The sequence below is a fragment of the Ambystoma mexicanum genome, chromosome 3p, assembly GCF_040938575.1.
Source record: "Ambystoma mexicanum isolate Mex_15411 chromosome 3p, UKY_AmexF1_1, whole genome shotgun sequence".
Lineage (NCBI taxonomy): Eukaryota > Metazoa > Chordata > Amphibia > Caudata > Ambystomatidae > Ambystoma > Ambystoma mexicanum.
The window spans coordinates 361,788,875-361,808,214 of NC_090925.1; the positions used below are offsets into that span (position 1 = coordinate 361,788,875).

Sequence of the window (19,340 nt, forward strand, 5' to 3'; positions counted from 1 at the left end):
ACTCCATAAAGACAAATTATTTGTTATTCCTATTCTTTCTTATTTAGAGTCACTGCTCAAAGTGTTACACTTGTGGAACCCCCTGTTTTTAAAGAAGCCTGAACAAGAAAGCCATCCACTCTAGAAACAAAGAGCCATATGGCATTGGTAACAGCCCAGGAGCTTCAAAAAATAAATTTAAAAAAAAACGAAAAAAAGATTTTTTTAAACACTTTTTTGTAGGGGTAGCAAGGGAGACCTCGGGGATCGCAAGTGCGACCCCCGGCGACCCCTAAATGACATCCTTGGACTTAAGTTCAAAGTTAAACATCACAGAAGACATATTTCAGTTATTTTAAAAGGGGTTTTCACAGAAAACCTGAAAAAGGAACAACTCAACCAAGACGTCTTTAATGAAAAACCCCTCCTAGCAGTTGCAGAGGGTAAAACTAAGGGAATGATGAGAGGGGGTTAGTAAATTTGGGAATGCATAACTTAACGTGTTATTCTTTCTCGCCCTCATGCAGATAACCTCTAGAGCCAAAGCCGGGGATCTGAACCGTTTGTTATTTTATCCACTTCCCCTTTTTCCCTTGCAGGTGTTCTGGGCTCAGCCGTTTTAACTTCTGGTTGAGTGCGTAACACCATGAAGGGACTGTGGGGGGGTTGAGCAGCTCCTGAGGATATTGTGTGAAAACATTGACCTGACACCTGGATGTGCGAGGGATCTTGGGTACACTACACGTCATGATAGGGATAGTGTTACAAGGCACGCCCAGGTCGACGTCCCTTTTCGATCTTTGGAAAAAAGATGCAATATTCTGCGATTACCACTGGATATCAGACTATATGCGCAGCATGTGATTCTAAGCAGATTCACAAGCATCAGAAACAGGGATTCATCTGAGAAGTAAGCAGTGATCATCTTGGACTCTTATACAGACTTTGGGCCTGATCACGACTTGGCCGTTACCGCCAGCGGTATTACCGCCGGCGGTAATAGCCCTACCGCCGAACTCCCCGGCGCTAATAGCGCCGGATCACGAGTTCGGCAGTAAAGTAATTCCCCATTCCCCATTGAGCCCATTCGGGAATGCCCCATTCCCCATTGGGCTCAATGGAGAATTTTCGCGCTCTTACCGCCAGCGGATTTCCCGCCGGTGGTAATAGGGCGAATTTTCGGTGGATTTCCCCCCAGCTCAGAGCTGGGGCGAAATCCGCTGAAGCCCTGATTCGGCGGACCCTTAAATCCGGCAGTATTAGCGCTACCGCCGGATTTAAGGGTTACCGCCGAAGTTGTGATCAGGCCCTTTGACTCGGTTAACTGGGACTTTCAATGAATGTTACTTGGTAAGATGGGACTTGGGTTCCAAATTATTGAATGGGTGAGGCTCTTGTACAGGGGTTCAACTTCCAGGGTGCAGGTTAACAGGGCTATCTTGAGGCCATGGCAAGTGCAGAAAGGAACGCGACAAGGGTGCCTGTTGTCTCTGAGGGTTTTTGCACTGGTAATTGAACCACTGGCACAGGTATTTCAGAAGAGGTATGAAGTGGTATGGGGATGGGTAGGGTGTTGCACTGCATCTCCTTATATGTGCACAATGTGCTTCTATATGTTTGCGACCCGCTGCGCACTCGGTACAGGTAATGGTCACATAAGAGTTTTGGGAGACTCTCAGGGCTGGTGATGAATAACTCCAAGTCTACAATCTATACTATGGAGATTTCGGAAGGGGGGTTTGAAGTATTTAGTCATCATGGTGAGTGCCACCTGTAGTTGGGTGTATCAGAGGAACGTGGCGTGGGCTGTGGCAGCCTTTGGAAAGCTCGCTGAATTCTGGGAATGGTTTCCTAGCATTTTTATTTTATTTGGTGTTATAGCTATAAAAATAACTTTTGACCAAAACAATAAAATCAATTGACCAAGCCAACATATATAAAATATATCAAAAATGTTCACCATAGAATACATAAAGTCCATAAAATTAAATCATTAGAAAATGTATCAGTAATGAGACAATTCGACCAATACATCCACATAAATAATAAGTGCAGAGAAGAGGTACAATTAAAATACTATTAAAATACACTCACAAATTGTTGCACATATAAAAACCAATACAAAAATAGAGTGTCAAGGACCAAACTGTCCAAGAAGTCAACAACTGCTATTAGCATGGAAGTTGTGCATCCCACAATGCAGGTCCTCCAGGAATCTAACCCTCAATCATCATAAAAATGTCCGCCCACCAAACATTTCTGAAAGAAGCAATACCTTTCACTTTCCAACGATGGGCAAAAAAACAGGTGTCTGAAAGTTTCCAGAGGGCTGTTTGGCCCACAAAAGCGACAAAACAAATTGTTGCTAGAAACTTTTTGATACCGATGGAGCACCTCATTTGTCAAAAACAGGTTACATTTGAACCTCATAGGACGTTGCCGTGCTAATTTGGAACTGGAGAGTGTCGAAGATAGCGTTGGCTACTCTGCAGTTACCAACAGGTAAAGGGGGTGTTGGGGCGCCTGATTTTAGGTCCTATTATTGGGCCTCTGTGTTACAGCATATGGTGGACTGGTTTGTTATCCCGCATAAGGACGGTGTTCCAGACGGGATTAAGGTGGAATCAGCTCCACAGAGATTGTTGTTTTTTTTTTTTTATTTCAAGGCATATAGCTCAAATAATTTAACTTTTGCCACACTGAGACTGTTGTAGTTGCGTGGAGTATGCGTAAGGGAGCTTGGGTAGCTTTTGTCCCCAGTGAGTACTATTATTCAGACCTGGTGGCTGGCTACTAAACTTCCAGGGCAGAAGATGCCCTTCATGTTGGAAATGCTCCTGACTGGCGGTAGGTTGTGGTATGTACTCAAGCGGACGGAGTGGGGTGGGGGGTGATATTTGGCGATTGAGGGCAGGGGCTTAGTGGGAGACATCTATATCGAGGGCAGGGTCATCACTTTTGTGGAGTTTGGGGTGGCTCACAGTCGGTTCATGTAACTTTCTGGAGTTTGCTACCTTGATGGCGATAGTCAGTGGTGTGTGGGGTTTTTCCGGGAGGCTCCAGATTCACAGGATGAATTAGATGCTCATATATCTAGGTAGTGGTGGTAGGAATGCCTCTGAACTCAATGCAGCGGATAGGGCTGAGCAGTACTTCGAGGCTGGGGCCCTGAGACTCAAGGCCCCAGTGGCTGCAAGGATTAAGTTCAAGACCCTCTGCTTTGTCCACAAGGCCTTCTGGGGCCTGTGCCCTCAATACTTCCAACTCTCTCTTCGTAAATACCTTCCTACTCGAGCTCTTTGCTCCTCCACCTCCCTCAGGGTCAGTCACTTTTCCAAGCTTGAGGAGAACCATCTCCGGTTCCGAAAGCACCCCAAGACCTTCCTCTTTGCTTCTGCCTTCTTTCTTCCTCTCCCCTGCTGATTTCTTGTCTGATCCTGAACTGGTCATCTGGCTACCCTCTGATTTCGGGCCCAGGTCCCCGCCTGCCCAGTTGCACACCCACACTGCCTACCAGCAACCCTTGCACTTGGGTCTGTATCTGTAACCCTACAGTCCCCCTACCTGCGCTTTTGGACACCTGCTGTCTGCACTTACCCTTGCACCTGCCACCTGATGGCCGCACCTCTTGTTATTGTTTTGATCCCATGTACAGCACTGCCCACTCCCTTCCCCTGGCACTTTTTCCTTCCCACCTCCCCTGCACTTGCGCGATCTCAATGTCGCTTGGCCTAGTAAGATCGTTGTCTCTGTCCTCCCTCTGTTCCCCATTCCTTGCCTCGTCGTGCCTTGAAACACTTGTGTATAGGCGCGTTACAAATGCCATATCATATCATGTCAAGTGGGAAGGAAATATAGGGGAAAATGTTTCTGATGGGGAATGGGGCAGAGTCCTCTCGCATGCAAAACAAGTGTAAATACATGTGTGGCTCCAATGGATTCAATACAAGATAGTGAGGCAAGATTATGTCACCCCGGTTATGGTGGCTAAAATTTCCCAGGAACGGACTTGAACTTTTGGAGGTCTAAGAGTGTGCTTGGGAAGTATCTACACATGTGATGGAGGTGCAATCTGGTGATGGGATTTTGGGAAGAGGTTCAGGAAGAGATGCTCTGGTTGATAAAGGTGAGGATTCAGCCAATGGTGAAGCAGTGCCTGTTGGGGTTATGGCCGAGCAGGAAAGGTAAGCGCAGTAAGGCACTCATTAGAGTGTTAGCGCTAGGTATCTTAATTGCAAAACGTGTGATAGGCATGGGATGGAAGGTGCAAACCGGGCCGAGGATGGGTGACTGGCATAGGGCAATGAGAAAATGGATCAGGGTTGAGGGAGATGTGGCCTTGTTGTTGGCTCCTACCGAGGACTGTGTTTTTTTTAGTATACTGTATTGCACAAGGTGCTTAAGGCCAGCTCGGACTTGCGGCCACCGTCGTCTGTATGATATTCGGAGAGTGTGGGGGCAGGTTGCGGGTAGGAGGTTCTTCTCTCACAGCAAGATTGGGAGGGGGGCACTTTGAGGACACTTAGTCCTAGGCATGGATGGGTTCGAGGGTTGGATGAGGATAGTTGAAGATTAATGCCTATGGGGGCTGGGATCTATGGTGTCTACCTCATATGAAGTGGGTGGAGGGATTGGATTGGTAGGAAAGTCATAAGGCTTGAGTCCGGTCATGGGGGAGTGTGATATTTCCAGTTGGGGGTATCTTTTTTTCATGCCGCTGTTTGTGGTCCCATTGGATAATACTGTATGTGGACATATGTTTTTGTTTGAGATCACCATTTGATGTATGTTGAAACTGATTTAATAAAAATGTTTTAAAAAAATAAAATCGAGCCGGGCAGAATCCACATCCCTATAACAACACTTGCTGAACTAGGGGAAATGTGGGAAGATCAACACAATAAAGTGGGTTGGTGGTTTCCAGCGTGGGGTCGTTTGCCTGCGCCCTGAGATATATGATTTCTGCATATTTACCTGGTCTCTGTGAAGCATGTGCCAGTGTTTGGCTATTTACTAGAATGCTGGTGTGTGTGTGAGAGAAAGTGCTGATTTTGTGCTACCGCACACTTTGAAATATGTCCATGACGTGGTGTATAGCAGCACTGGATAGTTTAACTGCCTTCTGTAAAACGTGGCAGTGTTGGGCGGTTTATACAAAAATGATGGATGTTTATCAGTGGCAGATAGCTTGCATAGCAACAAAATTTGAGATTGTTTGCCCAGTCACTGTACGTTGTGTGGCAGTATTGGACTTTGCTTTTACAGTACGAGGAGTGTAGTTGTACTGGAAGGTGTGCACACACATAATGGTACAACAGTGTTGGCCATTGTGAATAAACATATTGTAAGCCACATGTGATGGACCGAGACAGGATTTCCTACTAGGGGAGTGTCATATTGAATAGTGTATGTTGAACTGCATAGCATACATAGCCATGTTTCTTACCATTGCTGTGGTTTCCAGTCGGGAGTGTGGCAGGAGGTGGCAGGCTTCCCCCTATAGTTCCGTAGCCACGATAACTGTAGTTCAGGCTACCATTGATGTACACTGGATCCTGGGCGTAGGAGGATGCTGGCAATGTGAAGGAGGAGTGTGTGAGAGCTGCAGGGTCACGGGGGAGTGGTTTATCCAGACTGATGGCATCATCCTAAAGTAAAGAAAACAAAGTTACCTATATACACAGAAGGCCCCATCAACTATAAAACCTTACTCTGTAGCCCCCTACATTTAATACTGTAAACATCAACACTTTTATTAGTTTCCATTAACCCCACTATGTACTTGTAGACATCCAGAATAGAGGTGCTCATTCCTTTCCCAAAAGAGCAAAACCCAATTTATTTCTTCCCCCTATGACAACAGTGCACATTCCTGTATCCAATTTGTATTGACATCAGCACTGCCTGATCCCAAAAATGGCAGTGGTCATTCCTGCCACAAAAGAGATCCTCCCTCATCCATGTCACAGAGGACAGTAGACAGTGGTGGCCCACCGATATGGGCGGGGGGTGCCGCCCACTTGTCCAAGTGGCAGGCTGCCTTCTATCCCATCCTTATTTTTTTCCCTGATGTAACAGTGTACATTCCTCTATCCCCTTCATATTAACAGCAGCACTGCCTGATCCAAAAGATGGCAGTGGTCACTCCTTCCACGAAAGCGACCCTCCCTCATCCATGCCACAAAGCACAGTAACAAGTGGCGACCTGCCACTATGAGTGGGGGTGCCACCCACTTGTGTGAGTGGCAGCTGCCCCCTTTCCTGTGTAACAGACAGGCAGCACAGTCCCTCGAGTGCTTCAGTTGCACGAGGGACTGTGCTGCCTGCCTCTGAGCATGGATGCATCCCACGCTAAGCATTTTTTGTTTGTTTGTTGTAGAGCGGTTTTTCCTTCCGCCACAAACATTTGAAGGTATCAGAGAACTGGCCCCATCACCTTCCATTATTGTGCTAGCAGTGTAGACACGTTGCCTGACAGGAGAGAAATCCTCTCCTGTCAGCGTGTTTACGATGTGGGTTTCCGCAAAGTGATCATGCTGACTGACAGGAGAGGATCCTCTTCTGTCAGGCAACATGTTTATGTCCCTGGGAGAAGGGAGAGCCATCCATTTTTTTGCTTAACCCAAGAATTATTACGTGGCTAGAATGTCCTACATTAAATGTAGGCCAGTTTAGCCATGTAATAACACTTTTGCTTTACCCGTGATGCATAATTACTGTGCATCAAGGGTAAAGCAAACATGCGTGTTACCTGGCTAGACTGGCCTACAGTGAATGTATGCATGTGACAACACTTGTCATGTTTTCTTTACCCTTGATGCAGAGTAACTGTGCTTCAAGGGTAACGCAACCGTAAGTGCTATGTTTGCTTTACCCTTGATGCACAGTTGCTGTGCATCAAGGGTAAAGCAAACATGATAAGTGTTATTACCTGACTAGACTATCGTACATTAGTTGTGCCAGTCTGCATATGCTTTCTTATTGTGACATGGCATGTTTACTTGGCATCAAGGGTAATGCAAACATGGTAAGTATTATTACCTGACTTGACAGGCATTCACTGAATTTAGGCCAGTCTAGCCAGATAATAGAGCTTATCATGTTTGCACTGCCCTTGATGCCAAGTATAAAATGGCATGCCACATTAAGGTAAAGTATATGCAGGGTGGCACTACTAGTGTCAATTTGCATATACTTTCTTAATGTGTTATGGCATTTTCTACTTGGCATCAAGGGACAGCAACCACGATAAGTGTTATTACGTGGCTAGCCTGGCCTATTATGTTAGTGTACATTTACCTTATTACTGTGGAATGACATGTGTTACTTTTTACTTGACATCAAGGGCAAAGCAAACATGATAAGTGTTATTACAAGACTATACTGGTTTGCATTGGTGGCTCTAGTCTAGCCATACATTCTTTGTTTGTCAGGGCATTTTTGTACTTTGCAGCAAGGGTAAAAGCAATCATATGTGTGATAACTTGATACACTGGCCTATCTTGGGATAGCCAGCCTGGAAATACTTTCTTTCTGAGGCATGTTATTTTTTACTGGCTGGGAGTCCTTAAAAGGTAATACTGGCATATATTGGCACAGCATGCATGGACATGTAAAGCCACACCCAGCATGAACATGTTTTATATACTGGCATATGTTGTGGACAAAGACAAATTGAAAGTGCATTGGAAAAGGGGCCTATTGCACTGTTGGTAACTTGCATTGGTTTTTTTCATGTGCTACCATAACAATCTGTTTACAAACTGTATGGCTTTTTAGCCATTTTTTCCACAGAAAGTGCTATGAAATGCACAATTTTTTAACACATTATTTGTTTTTTAAATTGCGGGAAGAACTACCCCAAAGCGCCCTCGTTTGGTTTGGGTTCATTTGCTACACTCGGTTGTGCAGGAATATTAAACACTTACTTTTACGACCCCCCCAGTTAAAAACTTTTACTAGCCGCCACTGCCATTAGGGTTCCTTCCAGTCTACATAGTTGTTAAATAGTTGTTAAATAGTGCCCGTTTAGGTCAACCCACTTCCTCCTCAAAAAAACAACAGGAATACATCTGTTTGTCAAACGAAAACAGCCATGCCTGTAACTCGAGATGAACAAGTTACTTACCAACTGTAACGTTCTTTCGACTGGAAAATTTTCTTGGCAGAGGGCGCTGTTCACAATGTCATGGCGTCGATGTCCCTCGAGGGCCGTCGTAGTGTGTCGATGTCACCAGTAGTATAAGTAGCGTGTGCCGTGCCCGTTGGCTTCAGTTCTGTTTTTTGCGGTTAATTATTCAGGAACTAGTCAGTGTACCACAGAATGTAAGCTCTCTGGAAAACACAAAGTGTAATGCACGTAAATTATACGGTTGGGTAGGCTGGGAGGGGCGATGAGGAATACGTGGGAGGAACATCCAGTCGAAAGAACGTTACAGTTGGGAAGTAACTTGTTCTTTTGAATGGATTGTGCCTCCCACGTATTCCTCATCTTTGATAGTCTCCCAAAGCAGTGGCAATTTGGAGGAGGGACTACTAATTAGTTTTATCATGAATGGAATGAAGGACTGCCTTGGCAAAAAGGCCTTCTTGAGATGAAGAGGAATCGAAGCAGTAGTGCTTAACAAAAGTATGCATTGTTGCCCAAGTTGCGGCTGAGCAAATATCTACTACCGGGACACCCCTCTGAAGAACCGCGGAAGTTGCCATGCCCCTCGTGGAATGGGGTCGAAGCCCTTCCGGGGGGTGTTTCCCAGCAAGTCTATAGCACTCTCCAATAGCCAGTGTAATTCACTGGGAAATGGTCAGTTTAGTCACGGGTAGTCCTAAGTTAGGACCAGTATAACCCACAAAAAGCTGGTCATCCTGGAGAACTTTTGCCATTTTCGCAATGTAAAACCCAGAGCCCTTTTTGGGTCTAGTCTATGCACCTCTCTTCCTTTTTGCCCTGAGGAGGAGGAGGGTAGAAAGTTAGCAGTGTTATTTTTTGTGACAAATGAAAGCCAGAAACTACTTTCGTCAAGAAAGATGGTTTAACTCTCAGGACTACTTTATCCTCATAAAAGGTAGTATAGGGAGGTTTGCATGAAAGAGCCTGCAACTCACTAACCCTGCGGGCAGATGTTAGTGCTACAAGAAGAGCAGTTTTTAGTGTTTATAGCCTCAACAGGCAGGAATGTAGAGGCTCGAAGGGTATACATGTTAGAAATGTCAACATGAGATTTCAATCCCAAGCAGGGACATGGAAAGGTACTGGAGGGTACACGTTAGTGAGTCCCTTCAGAAACTGGACAATTAACAGTATTTTGAAATAAGAAACCTCTTCAGAGGAGAGTTTAAAGATGGAAAGCACCGCCAGATATCCTTTTATTGTTCCAATCTGTAGCCCCAGAATGGCCAGATGCAGCAAAAAAGAAAAGCACCACAGGAGTGCCGCACTGAAAAGGGTCCACGTCCTTATCCTTGCACCAGTTACTGAATTTATTCCAACGACACAGGTACAAGGATTTGGTTGCTGGCCTTCTGGCCGAAAGCAAAACCTCCATTACGTCATCCGGGAGGTCCCAATCCTTATATCTCAGCCTCTAAGAAACCCTGCATGAAGGCTGAGTGCACTGAACTCTGGATGGAGAACCTGACCTTCCTCTTGCGAGAGAAGATCCTCTCTTTGTGGAAGACGTATTGGAAGGCAGATGGTCACGTCCAGAAGGTCCGGGTACCACGTCCTCCTGGCCAAATCCGGAGCAATTAGGATCATGGATTTCCTGAACTTTCTCAACCTCCTCATCACATGAGGAATGACGGGGGACTGGAGGAAACGCGTATAGGAGCGGAAATTCTCAGCCCACTACGAACGCATCCCCTAGAGCTCCTTTTGGAGGAAATTCCCTTGAGTAATACTGTTTGCACTTCCGATTCACTTCGGTCGCTAACAGATACACTTGAGAGGTTCCCCAGAGGGTGGAGATCTCTTGAAGGACTTCCTGAGCTAGTTCCCACTCGTGGGAGACAGTGCTCTGCCTGCACAGAGCGTCCGCCGCCGTGTTCTTTTCTCTGGCTAGGTGAACTGCCGATAGAGCGATTCCTTCTTGTATTGCCCAGAACCAGAGCGGCATTCCCTCTCTGCACAGTGGTAGTGACCCTACGCCTCCTCTCTTGTTGAGGTAGTATATGGCCACTGTGTTGTCCGTCATTATCAGGACATTCTTTCCCCGTACAGAAGGCAGAAAGGCCTTCAGCGCTAGTCTGATTGCCCTCAGCTCCAAAAGGTTGATGTGTAGTTTGGACTCTGATGGAGACCAACGACCACTGATTGTCAGTCCATTGGTGTGGGCTCCCCACCCCGTGAGTGAAGCGTCCGTCAGTACAATTATCTCCGGCCATGTTTGCCAAAAAGATTGTCCCTTGAGAAGGTTGTCTTTGCAAGTCCACCACATTAGGTCCTGAGCAACTCTGCTCAGAACTTGCAGAAGATCCGACATGTTCCCCGAAAATTGGGACCACTGGGTCCTGAGGGCCCATTGAAGGGATCTCATTCTCAACCTGGTCTCTGGCACCAGAAAAATGCAGGATGCCATGAGGCCGAGCAACCTCAAACAATCAAAGGCCGGAAGACATTGGGCACTACAGAATTTTGCTACCATCTGCTGAATGTGTTGAACTCTCACTTCGGGGACGAGGATTTCCCTGGGGAAGTGTCCAAGTCCACTCCGATTAACTGGAGTCTTTGGAATGGTATCATAAAGGACTTCTTGTTATTGAGGGAGAAGCTCAGCCTTTGTAGGGAGTGGCAGGTGATGCTGAGATGTTCCAGAGCCTGTTCGGGAGAACATGCTCTGATCAGCCAATCGTCCAGGTAGGGGTAGATGTGAATCCGCCCTCTCCTGAGGCTTGCTGCCACTACTGCTATCAGTTTGATGAAAACCCTCAGGCGGAGGTCAGCCCAAATGACAGAACTCGAAACTGATAATGAGAACTGCCAACCGTGAACCTCAGGTACTTTCTGTGCTTTAGATGGATTGGCACATGAAAGTAAGCATCCTGAAGGTCCAACGATACCAACCAATCTTGGAGTTGGACAGCCTGAAGGATCTGAGAAAGGGTGACCATCTTGAACGTGTCCTTCCAGAGGAACTTGTTCAAGTTTCTTAAGTCCAAGGTGGGTCTCAGTCCTCTGTCCTTCTTGGGAATGAGAAAATCGAGGGATTACCAACCCTTTTTCCTCTCTGCTACAGGTACATGTTCTATTGATTGCCTGCACAAGAGCGGATCTGGAATTTTGACAGAGCTGCTTCCCAGTGACTGATCCTGAGGCCTTTTTAGAAAAGGAAGGCAGTAACCTTAGGATACTGTTTCCAGTGCCCAAGCATCTGAAGTAATACCCCGCCATTCGTTCAGATGCTGAGAGATTCTGTCTCCCACTGGGGTCTTGTGGGTCAAGGCCTCAGAGTGGCTTAAAGGCGGCTGCAGCAGCGGCTGAGGGTAAAGATGCCGCTCCTGCGCCTGCTTTTGCACCCTTACCTCGTCCAACGTGAGGGAATCTTCTTTGCCCCCTTTGTACAGCCTGTCCTCTTCCTCTACCAACTGAGGAACAGTATCGAAAAGGACAACCTCTCCAGGAAGAAGAGCCTGAATAAGGTTGTTGAGGTTGCTGAATAGAGCCGCTAAGGGACTTAGCCTCAGCTCTGGAGGTCTGCAGCTTCTCTAGACTCTCATCTGCCTTGCTGCCTAACAACCTCGAGCCATCGAAGGGCATGCTGAGCAGTCTGGCCTGCTCGTCCGGTGCAAACCCGAACTTGCTCAACCATGCAAATCTGCATAGCACAGTGCTTGCAGCCATGGATCTGCTAATGCTGTCAGCAGTATCCAGTCCTGATTGGAGACATTCTCCCATCGCCTCCTTGAATCCTTAACTAAATTCAGAAAGCCATCCCTTTCTTCGCCTTCTGGAATATGTTCAGCTGCCATACTAGCACAGTCCCACAGGGTATGAGTAAACCTAGCCAGGGTACAGGTGACATTAGTGGATTTTAGGGCCATACTGTCTGAAGTAAATGCCTTGTGAGCCCATGCGTCCACTTTTTTATCATCTCTATCTGGGGGGACAATCCATGCCCCTGACCCCCTCGGGTATAACAGCCCCCTGGCAGCAGTGGGGCTAAAGCCCTTCACAATGGCCCCAAGGGCCTTAAAACTCCATCAGAAACATACATGGAGTCAGTCCTGGCGACTTTGGCGCCAGGCTCATTATCAGGAATAAAGTAATACCAGTTTTGGACCTTAATCCAACATGGAGGCCTATTACACAACTCAGTTCTTTAGAACCAAGCCATGCGGTCTAATGTTTTGGGTGTGGCTGGGCCTGGAACTACTTGGCCTGGAACTACTTTAACTGGGCTATTTAAACGACACCCAAACAGCAGAACACGCTTTGCGTTATTCTGTACTCCTGCAGCGTAACACTCACTGTGTCGAGCTCCTGCTAATCTGCTTCTCCGGCGGCCCGATCCTGAAGCCCTAGATCCAGATTCCATTAATAACCTGGAAGAACAAGAACAGCATTAGCGAACAAGAACACTTACCTGTGAAGTAACCGGCCTTGAATCCATCCTGCGCTTCGCTTACCTCGCCCATCTCCAGAGTTCGCCGCAACCTGCAAAGGTAAAGAAACAAGGACAGCATTAATAGTCCTGGCAGCACCCTGTGCTTCTCTTACCTCGCCCATGTCCGGGTTTCACCGCAACCTGCAAGGGAGAAGGAACAAGGTCAGCATTAACAAAGCACTTACCTGGGCAAGCAGCGCTTCGATCGCTCATCACTCCGGAACATCACCGCAACCTGTACAAAGAAGAGAAAAGAACATAGATTAGCAATTGACACCAAGAAACTGTGCAGCGCTCCGCGCATCAATAACTCGCTGCGGTCTTCACAATCGGCGCTGCAGCTCTGTAATCGCAACAATCCATGTGAAAACAAAAGAGACATTGTTAGTGAACAGCGTAGTGGCGCAAGACGCCGAGAAGACAGAGAAAACGAAGGGAAAGAAAGAGACAGAATAAAGACGGAAAAGACATTATCACTCACCTGGAAGACAGCAAGCAGAGTCGGAGTCACAGCTGGTCTGGATCCGACATAAGGGCACACGGATCAGTGAAGCAACTAGGTCCACGGAATGGCCGCACCAACCACGCGCCCATGCACAGAGACGCAGGACGGAGAGTTCAATGCACAAAAACCTAAGGTGAGCAATAACCCCAAGGGAGGGGATTTGGACCAGAGGGAGGTGAGAGTCCACCCATCACAGAACCAGTATCTTAACCCTCCATTCTCCTGTTATAGGCGCTACCCAACGTCTGGCACATAACCAAGCAGAGAGGGGTCTGGGGTAGCGCTTAGACCTCCATCCAGTATCGTGTGGCGCCCCCGTGGATACCAAGTGAGCGTAACAGAACGCAAAGCCTCAATTAAAACATCCACCTGGGCATCATGGAAACATCAGAGACTGACCAACTAGCCCAGTTACAGGGAGAATTGCGGGCCGAGGTGCACTCCCCCGGCAAGAAACCAACGCCCTTAGGAGGGAGTTGACTGTCACCAAGGACCGCACCGATGAATTAGCCAGACAATTGCTCCAAACACAGGCTGGGCAGGCTCTGTTGCCAAGAAGTATTCTGTCGGTTCCAGCCACATCCGTAAATCCAGTGCAGGTGGTCCTCCCTGTGGCAGTTTGTTTGGCCCCACCGGAACGTTTTACGGGGGACCCAAGAAAATATGAAGTATTCATGAACCAGTGCCGCCTCATTTTCTTTGTAGACGCGGAGCCTTTCCTAACGATCAGTCGCGGGTTGCCTTTATTCTGTCATATCTGAGTGGCAGTGCCGCGGATTGGTCCATACCGTTAGTAAGCCAGGATGACTCACTCCTGCAGGATTTCAGGGGGTTTCAACAGGAGATGGAGAAGCTGTTTGCCCGACATACCCAGGGCCAAGCTCTGGATGACGAACCTCTGTCCCTCCGCCAAGGTAGCCAAGATTTGTTAACATATATCGCCACTTTTAACAGACTTGTCGTTGAAACTGGGTGGCCTGAGGAGAACCGAACAACGTTATTCCATCGAGAATTGAAAGACGTCCTAGCTCTGGTAAACCCGTCAAAAGACTGTGCAGAGTTCATCAACCTAGCGGTGTAGCTAGACCACAGGCTGCAAGATCGAAGGACAGATCAAGCCAGAACGGAGAATCGGACTGTGTATGTACGCTCCAAGGAGAACAGTCCGTGTTCATCAGAAAACACTTCAGAACCCATGCAAATTGGAGTGCACGGAGCCCATTAACCAAGGCCGAAAGAGACAAAAGGAGACAACAGCAATTATGCCTTTACTGCAGGAAATCAGGTCACTTCTTCTGAGAATGTCCCGTAAAACCCCCTAGGAGAACAGTTGGAGCTACAGAAAAAGAAGGAGGAGAACAAGAGTCGGAAAACTTCCAGGTCCGGCAAGCGTAGAGGTCCGTTTGTCGAGTGAAGGAAAAGAGTCACAGACCTCATTATTTTGATCAGTCACCAACAACCGTCTCGGATGCATGCTGTGGAGTCATACATAGACAGCAGAGCCGTTGGTAACTACATAGAGCAAGGCCAGGCAACAAGGATGGGGCTTCCACACTGTCAGAAAACGACAACTGAGAAGGTCACCACTGTCGATGGCACGGAGATAGCTTCAGGTCCTGTAACTCAACGCACATCAGAATTTACCCTTCTGTGCCAAGACGGACATCGGGAAGCCATTGCCTTCGACCTTATCAAGGCCCCTCAGTTCCGGGTGATTCTAGGGATGCCGTGCTTGGTCGCTCGTAATCCTAACAAAGACTGGCAAACCAAGAAATTAGCCTTCTCCAATGAGTGTGCTCATGTTATGTTATGTTATGTTATTTTGCATTTATATAGCGCCTTATATACCATTGGTATGGTCTGAAGGCGCTGGTAGGTTGAACGCCCTTGGGAACTGAAGTTCGGATCAGTAGAGAGGGTAGAGAGAGTCAAAGGTGCGTGGGAGCACCGGGTATGTGTGCAGCTGGTGCGGTACTCGTGCAATAGCTGCTTCTTAGTGGTAGTTGTGGTGGTTGAGAGATCAGGAGTATGTGCTCGATCAGGCAGCATTTATCCAGACCGAAAGAGGCTGCGTTAGGCCTGAGGAGAACGCCTGGCTGGGGGGTGTGAAACCAGCAGTGTTTACTTAGAATGATGTGGAGTATGCGGCTGATGTTTGTATGAGAACAGTTATACCGAATGGTGTCATAGTATCTCTGCATTCTAGTTGAGTGGTGGTGTAAAGGAGAGAGTAAGCGTGGTGGTGTGATATGATGGGTTATATGCTCTTTAAAACGTTTTCAGCATCCCAAACCATTCTATATAGGTCCCGCAATTCTATGTGCTCCAGTCCGTTCCATGCACTCTTAACCACTCCATGCACACCAGTCTGCTCCACACAGTCCGGTCCGCTCGACGCACTAATGCACTCCAGTCCGTCCCGCGCACTCCAGTCAGCTTCGCGCACTCCAGTCCGCTCCACGCATCCACTCTTGTCTGCCCCATGCATGCACTCTTGTCTGGCCCACGTATGCACTCTTGACTGCCTTACGCATCCATTAGTGTCTGGCCCATGCTCTACGCATTCAGCAGCTCTACATACTCATCCATTCTACGCAATCGTCAGTACGGGATGCAGTCTGCGCTCGTTCGTTCTACGTACTCATCTGCTCTACACAACACGTCTGTTCACTCTAGGCGCTCGTTCGCTCTATGTCCTCATTCGCTCCAGGGCTTTGTTCGTTCCAGGTCCTCGTTCGCTCTGGTACTCGTTCGCTCCAGGCACTCGTCCGCGTTATGCCCTCACACATACTATGCATTCATCTGTTTTTTGCGCACTCATCCCCTTTACGCACTCACCCCCTCTACGCATTCATCCCATCTACGCATTCATCCCCTCTATGCGTTCATCCCCTCTACGTGCTACCAAGTGGAAATGCCATCATCTGACCCAGAGACACCTCTCTAAGATAAAGAGGCATTGGTACTAGGTGTAACAAGTACACTACCAAGCGAATACCACGATTTCCAAGACGTTTTCCAAAAAGAACAGGCTAATACGTTACCCCCTCACAGGCCATATGACTGTCAGAGCGACCTCGTACCTGTTGCACAAATCCTGTGTAGTCGAATTTATGCACTCACGAACCTGAAAATCTCCAATTGAAATCATATCTGGACCAATACCTGGCAAACGGTTTTATCCGCCTGTCCAAATCCCTGGCAGCCTCGCCCCTATTCTTTCGTACCCAAGAAAGAAGGGGACTTGAGAACGTGCATCGACTACCGCCAACTAAACCAGGTAACAGTTAAAAACCGTTATCCTCTACCACTTATCCCAGAACTGCTGGACCAAGACAAGGATGCCCAAATTTTCACCAAATTGGACCTCAATGGGGCATACCATCTTGTGCGTGTAAAGAAAGGAGATAAATGGAAGACCGCCTTTTGTACTAAGTATGGGCTGTACGAATATCAGGTGATGCCCTTTGGGCTTTGCAACGCTCTTGCCGCATTCGAGTACTTCATGAACAATGTACTATGGGAATACATCGACGTATGTGCCATAGTTTACATCGACGACATCTTGGTGTACTCTTCTTCTAAAAAGGACCATGTTAAGCATGTTCGCTCCATCCTTGCAAAACTCCGACAGTACCAGCTATACGTCAAACTTGAAAAATGCTCCTTCCATGTCACCAAAGTCGAGGTCCTTGGTTTTGTCCTCACTCCCAGAGGCGTCCGGATGGATATGCACAAAGTAGAGGCCATCCTTAGCTGGCCATCACCATCTTCAGTCAAAGGTGTCCAAAGTATGCTCGGCTTTGCAAACTTTTATCGCTGATACATCCCGAGTTTCTCCCAGATTGTCTATCCGATCACTTCTTTATTACGAAAAAACAACAAACTGTTCCAATGGACAGAAGAGGCGGAGAAGGCCTTCCAGGAACTCAAGAAAAGATTTACCTCAGCCCCAGTGCTACGACACCCCCGCCCAGATCTCCCATATGTAGATGAAACAGTTGCCTCCAGCATGGCAATGGGGGCTGGTCTTTCCCAAAGGGATCCCGAAACAGGCCAGTTACATCCCATGGCCTTTTGGTCGCAAAAATGTACTACACCTGAACTTAACTATGCAATAACAGACAAGGAACGCCTAGCGATCAAGGCAGCCTTTAAGGCTTGGCGGCATTACCTCCTAGGCGTCAGACATACCAACACAGTAATCACCAACCATCGCAACCTACAATACCTCAAGACGGCAAAGGCGCAATCATCCCGTCAACTCCGATGGGCTTTATTCTTCGCAGAATATGATTAGATAATCACATACCGACCTGGAGTCCAGAACGGAAAAACCGATGCCCAATCCCGCATGGGTATTGATGAGAACGCATAATCAACCCCAGACCCAGTGGCCATTATTCCAGGTGACAAACTACTAGGACTTACAACAACGTTATCTCTGGACGAACTTCAAAAGGAAATTTGGCTCCTAATGAACACAGAGCTCTACAAGACTGGACCACTCAAGGTGAACATTAAAGAACAAAGAACCAACTCCCGTATTTCAGAGGGTGTTTATATCTACCGAATAAGGCACTACAAGAACAAGTAGTTTCTGCTTATCACGACCCCCTGATAGAAGGACATCCAGGAATTCCCAAGACCCTAGCCAAGGTGAAAAGAAATTATTGGTGGCCGACCTGGCGAAAGGACATTATGCAGTTTATTCTGTCATGTGGCATTTGTGCACAGAATAAATCCTAGAAACAAAGACCTGAAGGACTTCTTCAACCCCTGTAAATTCCACCTGCACCTTGGCACACACTCTCCCTCGATTTCATCACAGATCTGCCTCCCTGTCAAGGGTTCAACACTATCGTAGTGGTTGTTGACCTATTCTCTAAAAAGGTCCGTTTCATTTCGCTTAAGGGTCTACCAAACGCATCCAGTCTGGCAAAGGTGTTTTTAGAGCAAAGCGTACGATTACATGGTCTCCCCTCCATCCTGATTTCTGACCGAGGGAGTCCGTTCGTGTCTAACTTCTGGAGGAAGAGTTGTGCAATTGCCCAAATCGATATTCGTCTGTCCACTAGTCACCATCCCCAAACTGATGGCCAAACGGTGCGGACGAATCAGACACTACAGCAATACCTACGGTGCATGTTATATCAAGTGGAAGAAAGCTGGAAGGATGTGTTGTGGATAGCCGAATATGCCTACAACAACTCGCTACACACCAGTACCGGATAGAGTTCATTCTATACCGTATATGGAAGGCACCCACGTACTTCCGAATTCGATACCCCCACGGCCTTGGAAATGCCTACAGTGAAGACTTTACATACGACCATCACTCAAGCCTTCAAATAGGCAGCAGAACACTTGATTATAAATCCTGTGGCAGTAAAAGTAGCTTTACCACCAAATATGCAAATCCATCCCATATTCCACGTGTCACTCTTAAAACCTGTTCAGCCTGGAACTCGGGTCAAAACACCACCAAATCCGGTACTGGTTAACGGAGAACCCGAATTCGAAGTCAAGGACATCCTAGATTCTAAACTCACCAGGTCCAAATTATATTACTTAGTGGACTGGAAGTGATACGGCCCTCAGGACAGGACATGGGAGCTAGCGAGGACGTCCATGCGCCACGCCTGTTAAGACGATTTCATCGGAACCATCTGACCAAACCAGGGCCAAACGGAGGAAATATCTTGAGAGGGGCCTTAGGGGGGAGTGCTGTCACGATCCATGCCCCTGACCCCATCAGTTATAACAGCCCCCTGGCAGCAGTGGGGCTAAAGCCCTTCACACTGCCCCAAGGGCCTTAAAACTCATTCAGAAACATACATGGAGTCAGTCCTGGCACCTTTGGCGCCAGGCTCATTATCAGGAATAAAGTAATACCAGTTTTGGACCTTAATCCAACATGGATGCCTATTACACAGCTCAGTTCTTTAGAACCAAGACATTGGGTCTAGTGTTTTGAGTGTGGCTGGGCCTGAAACTACTTGGCCTGGAACTACTTTACCTGGGCTATTTAAACCACACCCAAACAGCAGAACACGCTTCGCGTTATTCTGCACTGCTGCAGTGTAACGCTCACCGTGTACAGCTCCTGCTCATCTGCTTCTCCGGCCGCCCAATCTTGAAGCCCTAGATCCGGATTCCATTAATGACCTGGAAGAACAAGAACAGCATTAGCAACACCTACCTGTGAAGTAACCGGCCTTGAATCCATCCTGCGCTTTGCTTATCTCGCCCAT

At 47.5% G+C, this 19,340-nt stretch overlaps 1 protein-coding gene across 4 annotated transcripts in view; it reads right to left on the reverse strand.

Annotated features, from left to right (window-relative positions):
- NOL4L (nucleolar protein 4 like) overlaps positions 1-19,340 on the reverse strand; it is an 843,583-nt gene that overhangs the window by 92,115 nt on the left and 732,128 nt on the right. For all 4 annotated transcript variants that reach the window (XM_069651017.1, XM_069651019.1, XM_069651018.1 and 1 more), the window contains one exon: positions 5,426-5,627. In XM_069651017.1, coding sequence (XP_069507118.1) covers positions 5,426-5,627 — 202 coding nt within the window. The remainder of the gene's footprint in view (positions 1-5,425; positions 5,628-19,340) is intronic.